The sequence below is a fragment of the Tamandua tetradactyla genome, chromosome 14 (genome assembly GCF_023851605.1).
Source record: "Tamandua tetradactyla isolate mTamTet1 chromosome 14, mTamTet1.pri, whole genome shotgun sequence".
Classification (NCBI taxonomy): domain Eukaryota; kingdom Metazoa; phylum Chordata; class Mammalia; order Pilosa; family Myrmecophagidae; genus Tamandua; species Tamandua tetradactyla.
The window spans coordinates 35,048,857-35,063,693 of NC_135340.1; the positions used below are offsets into that span (position 1 = coordinate 35,048,857).

At 37.9% G+C, this 14,837-nt stretch overlaps 1 protein-coding gene and 1 non-coding gene across 2 annotated transcripts in view; both read left to right on the forward strand.

Moving 5' to 3' along the window:
* Positions 1–14,837, forward strand: part of CHD8 (chromodomain helicase DNA binding protein 8) — a 67,806-nt gene that overhangs the window by 37,132 nt on the left and 15,837 nt on the right. Inside the window, exons 16-26 of the mRNA XM_077127251.1 lie at positions 171–381; positions 633–828; positions 1,300–1,467; positions 1,666–1,845; positions 1,986–2,096; positions 10,606–10,802; positions 11,045–11,244; positions 11,349–11,505; positions 11,592–11,681; positions 11,952–12,055; positions 13,454–13,583. Coding sequence (XP_076983366.1) covers positions 171–381; positions 633–828; positions 1,300–1,467; positions 1,666–1,845; positions 1,986–2,096; positions 10,606–10,802; positions 11,045–11,244; positions 11,349–11,505; positions 11,592–11,681; positions 11,952–12,055; positions 13,454–13,583 — 1,744 coding nt within the window. The remainder of the gene's footprint in view (positions 1–170; positions 382–632; positions 829–1,299; positions 1,468–1,665; positions 1,846–1,985; positions 2,097–10,605; positions 10,803–11,044; positions 11,245–11,348; positions 11,506–11,591; positions 11,682–11,951; positions 12,056–13,453; positions 13,584–14,837) is intronic.
* On the forward strand, positions 14,205–14,314 carry LOC143656652 (small nucleolar RNA U6-53/MBII-28). The gene has a single exon (XR_013162559.1). It is a non-coding gene; the product is annotated as a small nucleolar RNA U6-53/MBII-28 (small nucleolar RNA).

Sequence of the window (14,837 nt, forward strand, 5' to 3'; positions counted from 1 at the left end):
TTGAGGATAATGTATAAATTTTTTCTTGGTACTGAATTTCTGTTTTTGAGAAGTGTTGATCTCAACTCAGATTACTTTTTTCCCTGTGTTTCCTTATGTCAGCCAAATAACCTATAGCTTTAATATACTTCACTTGATCCCAACATCAGGTTTGATTATTCTCTTGGCAGGTGCAGAAGAAAAAATCCTAACAGAATTTCGGGAAGCTTGTCATATTATACCTCATGACTTCCATCTGCAAGCCATGGTTCGTTCTGCTGGCAAATTGGTCCTTATTGACAAATTACTTCCAAAACTTAAAGCTGGTGGCCATAAGGTTCTGATCTTCTCACAGATGGTACGCTGCCTAGATATCCTAGAGGATTATCTAATCCAGAGGAGGTAAGAAAAGAGTCATCCCTGGCCTTGTGGTTACTTTATCCTCATAAAGTTGCAAAGAGTAGAAGGGCCTGGGTTTATAGTTGACTTCAACCCAGGACTGGGATAAGGAAAGTATTTATGAGTCTCATGGTCACCCTTCTGATGGTTTTTGGCCAGCCTACTGATAATACGGAGTACTGATTTTAGCCTGCTTTTGTGGTCTCTTCCTCTTCTTAAATGATTTGAATTTTTCTTCTGTGATTCACTTACAGGTACTTATATGAGCGTATTGATGGGCGAGTTAGAGGCAACCTTCGACAGGCTGCTATTGACCGCTTCAGCAAGCCTGACTCAGATCGCTTTGTCTTCTTGCTCTGTACCCGGGCTGGTGGACTTGGTATTAATCTCACAGCTGCTGATACCTGTATCATCTTTGATTCAGATTGGAATCCTCAAAACGACCTGCAGGTAAAGGAAATCATTGTTTTATGGACAGACTACCTAATCTGGAAAGTTTCAACAGTTCATGATGTCTTAGAAAGTCTTGTCTTTCAGAGACTATGCTATTAATTGTTTACTTAGTGAGGTGTAGTAGTCTAAATCAGGAGTCAGAAAAGTTTTTCTGTAGAAGACCAGATAGTAAATATTTTAGGTTTTGTGGGCTACTCAGTGCTGTTGTAACACAAAAGCAGCCATAGATAGTACATAAGCAAATAGTCATGGCTGTGTTCCATTAAAACTTTATTTACAGAAATAGGTAGCCACACAGACTGTAGTTTGCTGACCCTGGTTTCATCTTGAAATTGACTTTTGATTTTGAGTTGATCTCATTGCTGTTTTATAGATGTGAAAAAAAAAACGTGAATTTGCAATTTTTTTTCCTTAATCCCTAATTTAATGTTCTCTTTTTCCCTGTCCTTTCCACTATTTTTTTACTAGGCCCAGGCACGGTGTCATCGAATTGGGCAGAGCAAAGCTGTGAAGGTGTACCGTCTCATCACTCGTAATTCCTATGAGAGAGAGATGTTTGATAAAGCTAGCCTCAAGTTGGGTTTGGATAAAGCGGTGCTTCAATCCATGAGTGGTCGGGATGGCAACATTACTGGAGTGAGTCCTTTTAGTCTGTAATAGATACCTTTGTAATAGGGCAGAGTTATAGAGCAAGGCAAAAGCTACTTTTACACAGGAATGTATCTTGTTTGGATTCTCAATTATTATTTCTTAAAATATAACAGCATAAGTATTTTGATACACTTAGATACTATTCTCTTGGTAGTTTTCTCATCTTTCTGTTGTTTTTTGCAGATCCAGCAATTCTCCAAGAAGGAAATTGAAGATCTTTTAAGAAAAGGAGCATATGCAGCCATAATGGAGGAAGATGATGAGGGCTCCAAGTTTTGTGAAGAGGACATTGACCAGATCTTATTAAGACGAACCACCACTATCACCATAGAGTCTGAAGGAAAAGGTTCTACCTTTGCCAAGGTATGTTCTGTCTGTGCCAGAAGCTAGAAATGCAGAGATGGGGAAATCTCTGGAATTTAAATATATTTTCAAAATATAGATGCTCGTTGCTCAAAAAAGTGTAATAGTCAACTTCACTCTGTGCCTTTATTCCTCACTAGGCAAGCTTTGTTGCTTCGGAAAATAGGACAGATATTTCTCTGGATGACCCCAACTTTTGGCAAAAGTGGGCCAAAAAGGCTGACCTAGACATGGATCTTCTCAATAGCAAGGTGAGTTCACTCTGTCGTTTAGGAGAAAGTATAGCAGAAGACAAATGTGTTCTGGAGTTGTTATAGCGCCTCTGATTCTTCCACTCTAAAACTTCAGTTTGTGTCAGTATATTATAAATAAGAGCTGTTGCAGAAACTTTCTACATAGTATGTCCCAGAATATGACTTAGATATCTACCACTTAGTGTTTTTTTTTTAATATGTCAATGGTATTTTTACACTCCCCAGTTTATTTTGAAAACAACCTTTTCTGATATATCCAAATGAATTTGAAATTATAGTTATCTCAAAGTACATAGTAATTACCCATAAATGAAACACTGAGAAAAGAATACAACATATTATTTAAGGACTTCAACATAATAAAATTCTCTTTTTCTAACTTTTTAAACTATTTTTTTCCCATATAAGCCAATATATAATATGTTACATTTGGGTTATATGTGCATGTAAAGCAGACACATTTGTCAAAATGAACATAAAATGAAACCACATATAGTGTCCTTTCTGGACATAATTAAATCTTCAGAGGCAGAGTAGTCCAAATGGGAGTAGAAAGTTGATTTCCTCATGAAATAAACTAGATAAAGAAAAATTAAGACTAATGCTAAAGATTTATACATATATCATTCTCTTTCCTATCCTTTTAACATGCAAGTTGCACTCTGGGTATGTGTGAATCAAAATATTTCCAATCAAGATTGTGAACTCCTCTGACTAGGGGGTTATATAAGTCAATAAAGGCCCTGGGGTGAAAAAAACAGAGAGTATAGGTAAATAAAGGACATTTGTCCATCAAGTTATACGTATCGGCTTAATAAACAGGTAAGTTATTGAAAAGTTTCAGTGGGTTCAGATATTGACTTGGGCCTGAAAGTGATGTTTTAATTATTTATTAAGATCATAGTTAAGCATATTGGAAGGCTAGCCCTTACTGGATAGTACCTTAAGATTAAGCACTGAAAAGAAATGATTGTTACAAAACACACAAGACATTTTATTTTGTAGTTCTACTATTTTGTTTATTCTACCATTTTTGTAGCTGGGGTAAAGAGAAGAGGTCCAGTTTGTTCAAGAACATTTAATATACCCCATAAGCTGTCTTAATCAAAGATTTTTATTAATTCATCTGCAAACACAACATTGATTTCCATCTACAATTAGTTTGTTTTTGTTTTTTTTTCCACCCATTCAAGTTTTAATGTATACTTGGTAAGCTAGTTGGAAACTTTTATGTATCCCAGAAAAGCCATGCTCTTTTGTGACTGTGTATAAGCTTATTGTGGGTGGGACTTTTTTTTTTTACATTTTTTTATTAATTAAAAAAAATTAACTAACACAACATTTAGAAATCATTCCATTCTACATATGCAATCAGTTATTCTTAATATCATCACATAGATGTATGATCATCATTTCTTAGTACATATGCATCGATTTAGAAAAAGAAATAGCAAGACAACAGAAAAAGAAATAAAATGATAATATAGAGAAAAGATAAAAATAAAAAATACAAAAATATATAAGAAAAATAAATAAATAAAAAAACAAAAAAACTATAGCTCAGATGCAGCTTCATTCAGTGTTTTAACATAATTACATTACAATTAGGTAGTATTGTGCTGTAGTGCTGTCCATTTTTTTTTTTTTTTTAGAAATCATACCATTCTACATATGCAATCAGTAATTCTTAACATCATCACATAGATGCATGATCATCGTTTCTTAGTACATTTGCATCGGTTTAGAAGAACTAGCAATACAACCGAAAAAGATATAGAATGTTAATATAGAGAAAAAAAATAAAAATAATAATAGTAAGAAGAAAACAAAACAAAACAAAAACCTATAGCTCGGATGCAGCTTCATTCAGTGTTTTAACATGATTACTTTACAATTAGGTATTATTGTGCTGTCCACTTTTGAGTTTTTGTATGTAGTCCTATTGCACAGTCTGTATCCCATCAGCTCCAATTACCCATTATCTTACCCTGTTTCTAACTCCTGCTGAACTCTGTTACCAATGACATATTCCAAGTTTATTCTCGAGTGTCAGTTCACATCATTGGGACCATACAGTATTTGTCTTTTAGTTTTTGGCTAGACTCACTCAGCCTAATGTTCTCTAGGTCCATCCATGTTATTACATGCTTCATAAGTTTATCCTGCCTTAAAGCTGCATAATATTCCATCGTATGTATATACCACAGTTTGTTTAGCCACTCTTCTGTTGATGGACATTTTGGTTGTTTCCATCTCTTTGCAATTGTAAATAACGCTGCTATAAACATTGGTGTGCAAATGTCCGTTTGAGTTTTTGCCCTTAATTCCTTTGAGTAGATTCCCAGCAATGGTATTGCTGGGTCGTATGGCAATTCTATATTCAGCTTTTTGAGGAACCGCCAAACTGCCTTCCACAGTGGTTGCACCATTTGACATTCCCACCAACAGTGGATAAGTGTGCCTCTTTCACCGCATCTTCTCCAGCACTTGTCATTTTCTGTTTGTTGATAATGGCCATTCTGGTGGGTGTGAGATGATATCTCATTGTGGTTTTGATTTGCATTTCTCTAATGGCCAGGGATATTGAGCATCTCTTCATGTGCCTTTTGGCCATTTGTATTTCCTCCTCTGAGAGGTGTCTATTCAAGTCTTTTTCCCATTTTGTAATTGGGTTGGCTGTCTTTTTGTTGTTGAGTTGAACAATCTCATTATAAATTCTGGATACTAGACCTTTATCTGATATGTCGTTTCCAAATATTGATTCCCATTGTGTAGGCTGTCTTTCTACTTTCTTGATGAAGTTCTTTGATGCACAAAAGTGTTTAATTTTGAGGAGTTCCCATTTATTTATTTCCTTCTTCAGTGCTCTTGCTTTAGGTGTAAGGTCCATAAAACCGCCTCCAATTGTAAGATTCATAAGATATCTCCCTACATTTTCCTCTAACTGTTTTATGGTCTTAGACCTAATGTTTAGATCTTTGATCCATTTTGAGTTAACTTTTGTGTAGGGTGTGAGATATGGGTCTTCTTTCATTCTTTTGCATATGGATATCCAGTTCTCTAGGCACCATTTATTGAAGAGACTGTTCTGTCCCAGGTGAGTTGGCTTGACTGCCTTATCAAAGATCAAATGTCCATAGATGAGAGGGTCTATATCTGAGCACTCTATTCGATTCCATTGGTCGATATATCAATCTTTATGCCAATACCATGCTGTTTTGACCACTGTGGCTTCATAATATGCCTTGAAGTCCGGCAGCATGAGACCTCCAGCTTCGTTTTTTTCCCTCAAGATACTTTTAGCAATTCGGGGCACCCTGCCCTTCCAGATAAATTTGCTTATTGGTTTTTCTATTTCTGAAAAATAAGTTGTTGGGATTTTGATTGGTATTGCATTGAATCTGTAAATCAATTTAGGTAGGATTGACATCTTAACTATATTTAATCTTCCAATCCATGAACACGGTATGCCCTTCCATCTATTTAGGTCTTCTGTGATTTCTTTTAGCAGTTTTTTGTAGTTTTCTTTATATAGGTTTTTTGTCTCTTTAGTTAAATTTATTCCTAGGTATTTTATTCTTTTAGTTGCAATTGTAAATGGGATTCGTTTCTTGATTTCCCCCTCCGCTTGTTCATTGCTAGTGTATAGAAATGCTACAGATTTTTGAATGTTGATCTTGTAACCTGCTACTTTGCTGTACTCATTTATTAGCTCTAGTAGTTTTGTTGTGGATTTTTCCGGGTTTTCGACGTATAGTATCATATCGTCTGCAAACAGTGATAGTTTTACTTCTTCCTTTCCAATTTTGATGCCTTGTATTTCTTTTTCTTGTCTAATTGCTCTGGCTAGAACCTCCAACACAATGTTGAATAATAGTGATAGTGGATATCCTTGTCTTGTTCCTGATCTTAGGGGGAACGTTTTCAATTTTTCCCCATTAAGGATGATATTAGCTGTGGGTTTTTCATATATTCCCTCTATCATTTTAAGGAAGTTTCCTTGTATTCCTATCCTTTGAAGTGTTTTCAACAGGAAAGGATGTTGAATCTTGTCAAATGCCTTCTCTGCATCAATTGAGATGATCATGTGATTTTTCTGCTTTGATTTGTTGATATGGTATATCACATTAATTGATTTTCTTATGTTGAACCATCCTTGCATACGTGGGATGAATCCTACTTGGTCATGATGTATAATTCTTTTAATGTGTTGTTGGATACGATTTGCTAGAATTTTATTGAGGATTTTTGCATCTATATTCATTAGAGAGATTGGCCTGTAGTTTTCTTTTTTTGTAATATCTTTGCCTGGTTTTGGTATGAGGGTGATGTTGGCTTCATAGAATGAATTAGGTAGTTTTCCCTCCGCTTCGATTTTTTTGAAGAGTTTGAGGAGAGTTGGTACTAATTCTTTCTGGAATGTTTGATAGAATTCAGATGTGAAGCCGTCTGGTCCTGGACTTTTCTTTTTAGGAAGCTTTTGAATGACTGATTCAATTTCTTTACTTGTGATTGGTTTGTTGAGGTCATCTATATCTTCTTGAGTCAAAGTTGGTTGTTCATGTCTTTCCAGGAACCCGTCCATTTCCTCTAAATTGTTGTATTTATTAGCGTAAAGTTGTTCATAGTATCCTGTTATTACCTCCTTTATTTCTGTGAGGTCAGTAGTTATGTCTCCTCTTCCATTTCTGATCTTATTTATTTGCATCCTCTCTCTTCTTCTTTTTGTCAATCTTGCTAAGGGCCCATCAATCTTATTGATTTTCTCATAGAACCAACTTCTGGTCTTATTGATTTTCTCTATTGTTTTCATGTTTTCAATTTCATTTATTTCTGCTCTAATCTTTGTTATTTCTTTCCTTTTGCTTGCTTTGGGGTTAGTTTGCTGTTCTTTCTCCAGTTCTTCCAAGTGGACAGTTAATTCCTGCATTTTTGCCTTTTCTTCTTTTCTGATATAGGCATTGAGGGCAATAAATTTCCCTCTTAGCACTGCCTTTGCTGCGTCCCATAAGTTTTGATATGTTGTGTTTTCATTTTCATTCGCCTCGAGGTATTTGCTAATTTCTCTAGCAATTTCTTCTTTGACCCACTCGTTGTTTAGGAGTGTGTTGTTGAGCCTCCACGTATTTGTGAATTTTCTGGCACTCCGCCTATTATTGATTTCCAACTTCATTCCTTTATGATTCGAGAAAGTGTTGTGTATGATTTCAATCTTTTTAAATTTGTTAAGACTTGCTTTGTGACCTAGCATATGGTCTGTCTTTGAGAATGATCCATGAGCACTTGAAAAAAAGGTGTATCCTGCTGTTGTGGGATGTAATGTCCTATAAATGTCTGTTAAGTCTAGCTCATTTATAGTAATATTCAGATTCTCTATTTCTTTATTGATCCTCTGTCTAGATGTTTTGTCCATTGATGAGAGTGGTGAATTGAAGTCTCCAACTATTATGGTATATGAGTCTATTTCCCTTTTCAGTGTATTCCTCGCGTATTTTGGGGCATTCTGGTTCGGTGCATAAATATTTATGATTGTTATGTCTTCTTGTTTAATTGTTCCTTTTATTAGTATATAGTGTCCTTCTTTGTCTCTTTTAACTGTTTTACATTTGAAGTCTAATTTGTTGAATATTAGTATAGCCACTCCTGCTCTTTTCTGGTTGTTATTTGCATGAAATATCTTTTCCCAACCTTTCACTTTCAACCTATGTTTTTCTTTGGGTCTAAGATGTGTTTCCTGTAGACAGCATATAGAAGGATCCTGTTTTTTAATCCATTCTGCCAATCTATGTCTTTTGATTGGGGAATTCAGTCCATTAACATTCAGTGTTATTACTGTTTGGATAATATTTTCCTCTAACATTTTGCCTTTTGTATTATATGTATCATATCTGATTTTCCTTCTTTCTACACTCTTCTCCATACCTCTCTCTTCTGTCTTTTCGTATCTGACTCTAGTGCTCCCTTTAGTATTTCCTGCAGAGCTGGTCTCTTGGTCACAAATTCTCTCAGTGACTTTTTGTCTGAGGATGTTTTAATTTCTCCCTTATTTTTGAAGGACAATTTTGCTGGATATAGGAGTCTTGGTTGGCAGTTTTTCTCTTGTAGTAATTTAAATATGTCATTCCACTGTCTTCTAGCTTCCATGGTTTCTGCTGCGAAATCTACACATAGTCTTATTGGGTTTCCCTTGTATGTGATGGATTGTTTTTCTCTTGCTGCTTTCAAGATCCTCTCTTTCTCTTTGACCTCTGACATTCTAACTAGTAAGTGTCTTGGAGAACGCCTATTTGGGTCTAATCTCTTTGGGGTGCGCTGCACTTCTTGGATCTGTAATTTTAGGTCTTTCATAAGAGTTGGGAAATTTTCAGTGATAATTTCTTCCATTAGTTTTTCTCCTCCTTTTCCCTTCTCTTCTCCTTCTGGGACACCCATAACACGTATATTTGTGCGGTTCATATTGTCCTTGAGTTCCCTGATACCCTGTTCAAATTTTTCCATTCTTTTCCTGATAGTTTCTGTTTCTTTTTGGAATTCAGATGTTTCATCCTCCAAATCACTAATTCTATCTTCTGTCTCTGAATCTATCATTGTAGGTATCCATTGTTTTTTCCATCTTTTCTACTTTATCCTTCACTTCCATAAGTTCTGTGATTTGTTTTTTCAGTTTTTCTATTTCTTCTTTATGTTCAGCCCATGTCCTCTTCATGTCCTCCCTCAATTTATCGATTTCATTTTTGAAGAGGTTTTCCATTTCTGTTCGTATATTCAGCATTAGTTGTCTCAGCTCTTGTATCTCATTTGAACTATTGGTTTGTTCCTTTGACTGGGCCATATTCTCAATCTTCTGAGCGTGGACAGTTATCTTCTGCTGCTGGCGTCTGGGCATTTAGTCAGATTTCCCTGGGTGTTGGACCCAACAAGGTTGTAAGATTTTTCTGTGAAATCTCTGGGTTCTGTTTTTCTTATCCTGCCCAGTAGGTGGCGCTTGTGGCACACATTTGTCTCAAATGTTTGGAATGGATTCCCCCCCACCCCCCGGTCACCAATCTCCGCGGCCTGGGGATTTCCGATCCAATTCTCTCCGTTGGTTCAGGGGCCGCGCGTGGTGGGGGCGTCAGCTGTCGCGGCTTGAGGGGACCCTATGGCTGGTCGCCGGCCCACAGCAGGCCCGGGGAATTCGCCACCGGACCAGGAATTTGCCTGCGGGGGAGGGGCTTCGGTCACCGGTTGCTGCGGCCTGGGGAATTCCCCACCAGACCAGGAAGCTGCCCGCGGGGGGCGGCCACCGTGGCTTGGATAGCCCTCTGATCCGAGACTCGAAGCCTCCCGCAAAAGAGGGGCGCCGGCCGCCTCGGCTTGGGAAACTTGCCTCTCCGAGACTCTCAGCTGGCCCGGGAAGGAGGGAGGGAGTAGCTCCGACCGCCGCAGCTGCCGCTACTCGGGAAATCGCACGCCGCTCGGGCATCTCACCGCAGCCGAGTCTCGCAGTCAGACTAGGCAGTCCAGACTGGGTTACGCTGTGTGTCCATTCCCTGCCGTAGCCCCGGGAGCTGTTCTGCACTGTTTCAGTTCACCTAGTAGTTGCGTGGTAGAGGCCAACATCAGAGGAAGAGAAACCAGGAGAGCTACAATTAGTTTTTAAGAACAGAAACAATAAGTCAACTGAAAAAAAGTTGTGGCCTTGAGTATGGAACATTACCCCTTTAACACACTGACTGAAAAACTTAGAACATCATTGTAAACATGTTATCATTTTTGGCCTTCAGCAGTGAATGGATCAGCATTACTGTGACTTCTCCAAAATGCTTTGCAGCACCTGACACACCACTGGTACATAGTCATAAAGTTGAAGTCATTCCCATAATAGGGATCTTCAATACTAGGTTGTTTTTGTGGATCATAGCTCCCAAGTAGTTCCAGTTTTGCTTTGCAGTTTTTAACTTCACTACCTTTTCTATTCAGATCTCTCAGGTTGCTTTTCATCCATACACAGCATATAATCAAATGTGACAGAGTCTTCTTTGGGAACCTGCTGGGCATCATGATTCATAGGAATATCATGCTTCTTCATGTGTTTTTTTGTTTTTTTTTTTTTGCATAGACAGGCACCAGGGATTGACATGGAAGGCGAGAACTCTGCCTGCTGAACCACTGTGACCTGTCAATCTTCCATTTATCTGAGATATTTTGATCAGTTACAAGTTTTCTGAAAACTGCTTCTCAGTGGGTGACTAACAAATATTACCCAGACATACAAGCAGCACCAACTTGGGCGGCTGCACTGCCATCTTCTCAAGCCTGAAGAGAGGCACAGAGTCTACCACTTAATTTTGCTTCCTGAGTCTCTGTGCATTAGTTTTCTTGTCAGTTTAGGTTTTAAGTCCTGAAAAATCTCTGGGTGTCTAAATTTGCTACATCCAAGGCTATTTGAGTCCATGGTTATCTTCATTCCTTGTCCGTAAGCATATCATGAAAACAGTTACTTCTCTTTCTGTTCTCTGCATAGAATAACTTGGTGATTGACACACCAAGAGTTCGAAAACAGACCCGTCACTTCAGTACTCTGAAAGATGATGACTTGGTAGAATTTTCTGATTTAGAAAGTGAGGATGATGAGCGGCCACGTTCCCGCCGGCATGACCGTCATCATGCCTATGGGCGCACGGACTGCTTTCGGGTGGAGAAGCACCTCCTGGTATATGGGTAAGAACTCATTTTGCAGTCGGAGGTACTGCATCTCCATTTTGATGGGCATCTTGTATGCTTCATTAGAGGGTAATGTGAAAGACTTTTGCCATGAAGGGAGTTTATTGTTGCCATGTTTTTCCAAGATCTTTTTGTCTTTCACGTTTTGGAAGGTTGGAAGGTGTGATTGTGAGTTAGGGAGACATCATCAGATTAGAACCCCGTGAAAAGTTAATTAGTTTCTTTTTATGTTTTTCTAGCTGGGGACGGTGGCGAGATATCTTGTCTCATGGACGCTTCAAGCGACGTATGACTGAGCGAGATGTAGAGACAATTTGTCGGGCCATCCTTGTGTACTGTCTTCTACACTATCGTGGGGATGAAAATATCAAGGGCTTCATTTGGGATTTGATTAGTCCTGCTGAAAATGGCAAGACAAAAGAATTGCAAAATCATTCAGGTAATTATCAACTCATTACTTTAAATTTTTCTGTAGGTTACGTAGTCCTTTTCAGGTCCAAGGGTTTTTCTCAATCCAAGTCTTTGATGTCTCCCATTCCCTAGGTTTATCTATCCCTGTACCCCGTGGACGCAAGGGAAAAAAAGTAAAGTCACAAAGCACTTTTGATATCCATAAGGCAGATTGGATCCGGAAGTACAACCCTGACACTCTGTTCCAAGATGAGAGTTATAAAAAGCACTTAAAACATCAGTGTAATAAGTAAGGATAGACTTTACTAAGGACTAAAGCATTTTCCACCCCAAACTTTCTACATTGCTGTTGAGCCAGCTCTTCCTTTCTTCTAGGGTGCTGTTGCGGGTACGAATGCTGTACTACCTGAGGCAGGAGGTTATTGGAGACCAGGCAGAGAAAGTGTTAGGGGGCACTGTTGCCAGGTAAAGTTATGCTAAGTTTTAACTTAGGCCCTGCCTCATTCCAGGAATGATAGGTTTGCTTATCTTATTCTATATTACCTTTGGCATACGTGATGATTGAAATCTATATATCAGGTCTTTAATCCTATTCTTGGTCCCAGTAGAAGGTAAAATAGGGCAGACAACACATGAATGTTTAAGTTAATAGAAAAAGGAAGATACTTAAAATAATCTAGGGATTATCATTTTAATTTCCTGCGTTGTGCTGACTCTGCCTACTTATACCTTTAGTGAGATTGACATATGGTTCCCAGTAGTGGATCAGCTGGAGGTTCCAACAACCTGGTGGGACAGTGAGGCTGACAAATCTCTGCTCATTGGAGTTTTTAAGCATGGTAAGTACCTTTTCATAGCCTGTTCCTTTCCTAATAAAGATTAATGTCCACCAGTGGAACATACGACTCATGGCCAGTAACTGAGTCATCTGATTGCTCTTTAATAAATTTATGCTTGAGTAGGAAACTGATTTTTAAATAACCAGAGCAGAGTAGTTAGTTTCTATAAATAGATGTTTAAAAATGACCAGATTGGGCAGGCTATGGTCACTCAGTGGCAGAGTTCTCACCTGCCATGCCAGAGACCCAGGTTTAATTCCCAGTACCTGCCCATGCAAAAAATAAAAAAATAAAATGACCAGATGGACGGTTAAATCCCAAGGGAAGGAACCCCCAACCTGTTCTCTAATCACTGTTACCAGTCTCTTTACTCTGGTGTCTAAGTTAACCCTAGAATCAAGGGAGGTAATACATGCCCACTCTTGTTAATAATAACGGTGCTTAATTTGTATGACTTTCCTGTCACTTGCTTGAAAGTGTCCTGTTTGTCTAAATGTCCAGCTCTTACTTGATGTAGGTATATGCAACAATGTTTGAGTGAAACACAATTAGAATATAAAAAGGGAAAAGTACTTCTTTTGCAGTTTTTTACCAGGTATCAAATCCCAGACATTAGAAGCAGTGAGTACTTAACTTTCAACACAGTGACTTAGTGAAATTGGATTATTGTTTCCTTTTTAAATTATACTTTTCTATTCGTTTCTATAAAATAAAAGTAATGGGGACTGGCCACGGTGGTTGGGCTGGCCACAGTGGCTTAGCAGGCAGAGTTCTTGCCTGCCATGCCAAAGACCGGGTTCAATTCCTGGTGCCTGCCCGTGCAAAAAAAAAAAAAAAAAGGTAATGACACTTAAGCCACATGTTTTTATGAGGTTTTTGGGATGAGAAAAACTGAGCATTTGTAGTCTTGGATATACAGTTTTAGAAGAGTCCAAACATCCTGAAGAATGTTCATTCATTCATTCAGTGTTCACCAACATTCGCTGAGTGCCTGTTTGCTTTCAGGTTCAAGTTTCTTTATCTGAAAATTTGTAACATGAAACTAAATGAATTATATGACTTTTGTGGTTTCCCATATCTGTAGTAAGAATGATAATAGGAAGGTTACCAGTTACATGGCTGTGCAACTCTTACCACCATGATTTATAGATTCTTTGATTAAATTCTTATCTTCAATCACTAGTTATAAAACTTTGTGACTCTAAATTCTTAAGGAAATGTTAAATACAGTAGTATAGCACAACAGCTATCCAAGTTAACATTTTAACAGTATTTTGTATTCTGGGCAAAGTAATTCATATAATCTAAATATTCCAGCAGCATACAAAGTAAGCACAAACCTCAGTTAGGCAAAAGGAACCCCTGATTTTCTTCAGTTTATGGTCCTTTTTCTTTCAGGCTATGAGAAATATAATACTATGCGAGCAGACCCAGCCTTATGCTTCCTGGAAAAGGCTGGACGACCAGATGACAAGGCCATTGCAGCAGAACATCGAGTATTAGATAATTTCTCTGACATAGTGGAAGGGTAAGTATTGATGTTTAGTGTTTTTAAAGTTCTGAGTCCACCCTATGAAGGCTGTTAGTTGCTTTACTGAAAAATAACGTATCTGTAACCTTGACTGAAATTAATGGTGGCTTTTTAAAAATTTTTTTTTATGTGCTGTGTGCAGGAGTCCCATTATTGCAGCACCATTTGTTGAATGGTTTTTTGTTTGTTTTGAGTGCATGGGCCAGGAATCTAACCTAGGTCTTCCTCATGGCAGGCGAGAATTCTATCTCTGAACTAGCTGTGCACCCCCCTTAATGGTGGTTACTAATTCTCATGAGTGATAAATCCTTAACAAAAAGTGGGACCAGAAGAAAAGACTCCAAAAACTGGCCTAAATCTTACATTACTATAAGATACAACTAAGAGTAAAAACTAATTTTCTCCTGAGTCATTTGCTTGGTGTTTTACTCAGTTTGCTTTACAGAGCTCTTCTGTACACAGTAGTTGAAAATATAACTGGTTCTCTTGAAAGATGGCAGCCAGGCTGCTCTCTCAGGCAGTTTATATATAGAAGTCCCTCAGGAAACTTTATCCCTGGTTTATCATCCCCCATTGGTGCTTGACACATAAAGGCATTTATTCTGGCCTGGATACATGCCCCAATGATGAGTTGCCATGCTAATACTGAGACACCAGGTAGGGTACTATTGCCCTAGATTGGGTGCCAGTGAGTTTAACAAAACTTCTCACATGGAGACCTGAGGGGTATGTGAAATAGTTGTTTTATTCAGTGAATACTCACTGCATTGCAATGTAGAGATTTCTCTTTGATGATAATAACGTTAGATTGCTTTGCATAGGACTTATTTAAAAGTTCCTTAAAGGAAATTGGGTTGTGTATTCATTGCAAATCATTTATTACGTCGTCCTTCTGCTTATGAGATCAAAGTAGTAAAAAACAGACAAAAATGCATGGATTATTGAAATGAAATAATAAAAAGCAAATAGCTGGCTGTTAGGGGCCATTGGTGGGAGATGGGTTAAACTATAAAAAGGGCTATCAAGAAAAAGGAATTACTGGTCAAAGTGTTTTGATTCAGTCTCAAGCAATTTGGCAGTTCTTTGCTCTCTTTGTTGCTTTATCTAATTGGCCCAAACTTAATATCTGACTTAGCTTTCCTGCATGAAAGAAAAGATTTTTCCATGCTGAATTGTATGTTTGGTTAGCTCTTCATTTTAGGTTTGTTTTTAGTGATAGAGTATATATTGTTAACATATTCTTGTGCCTCT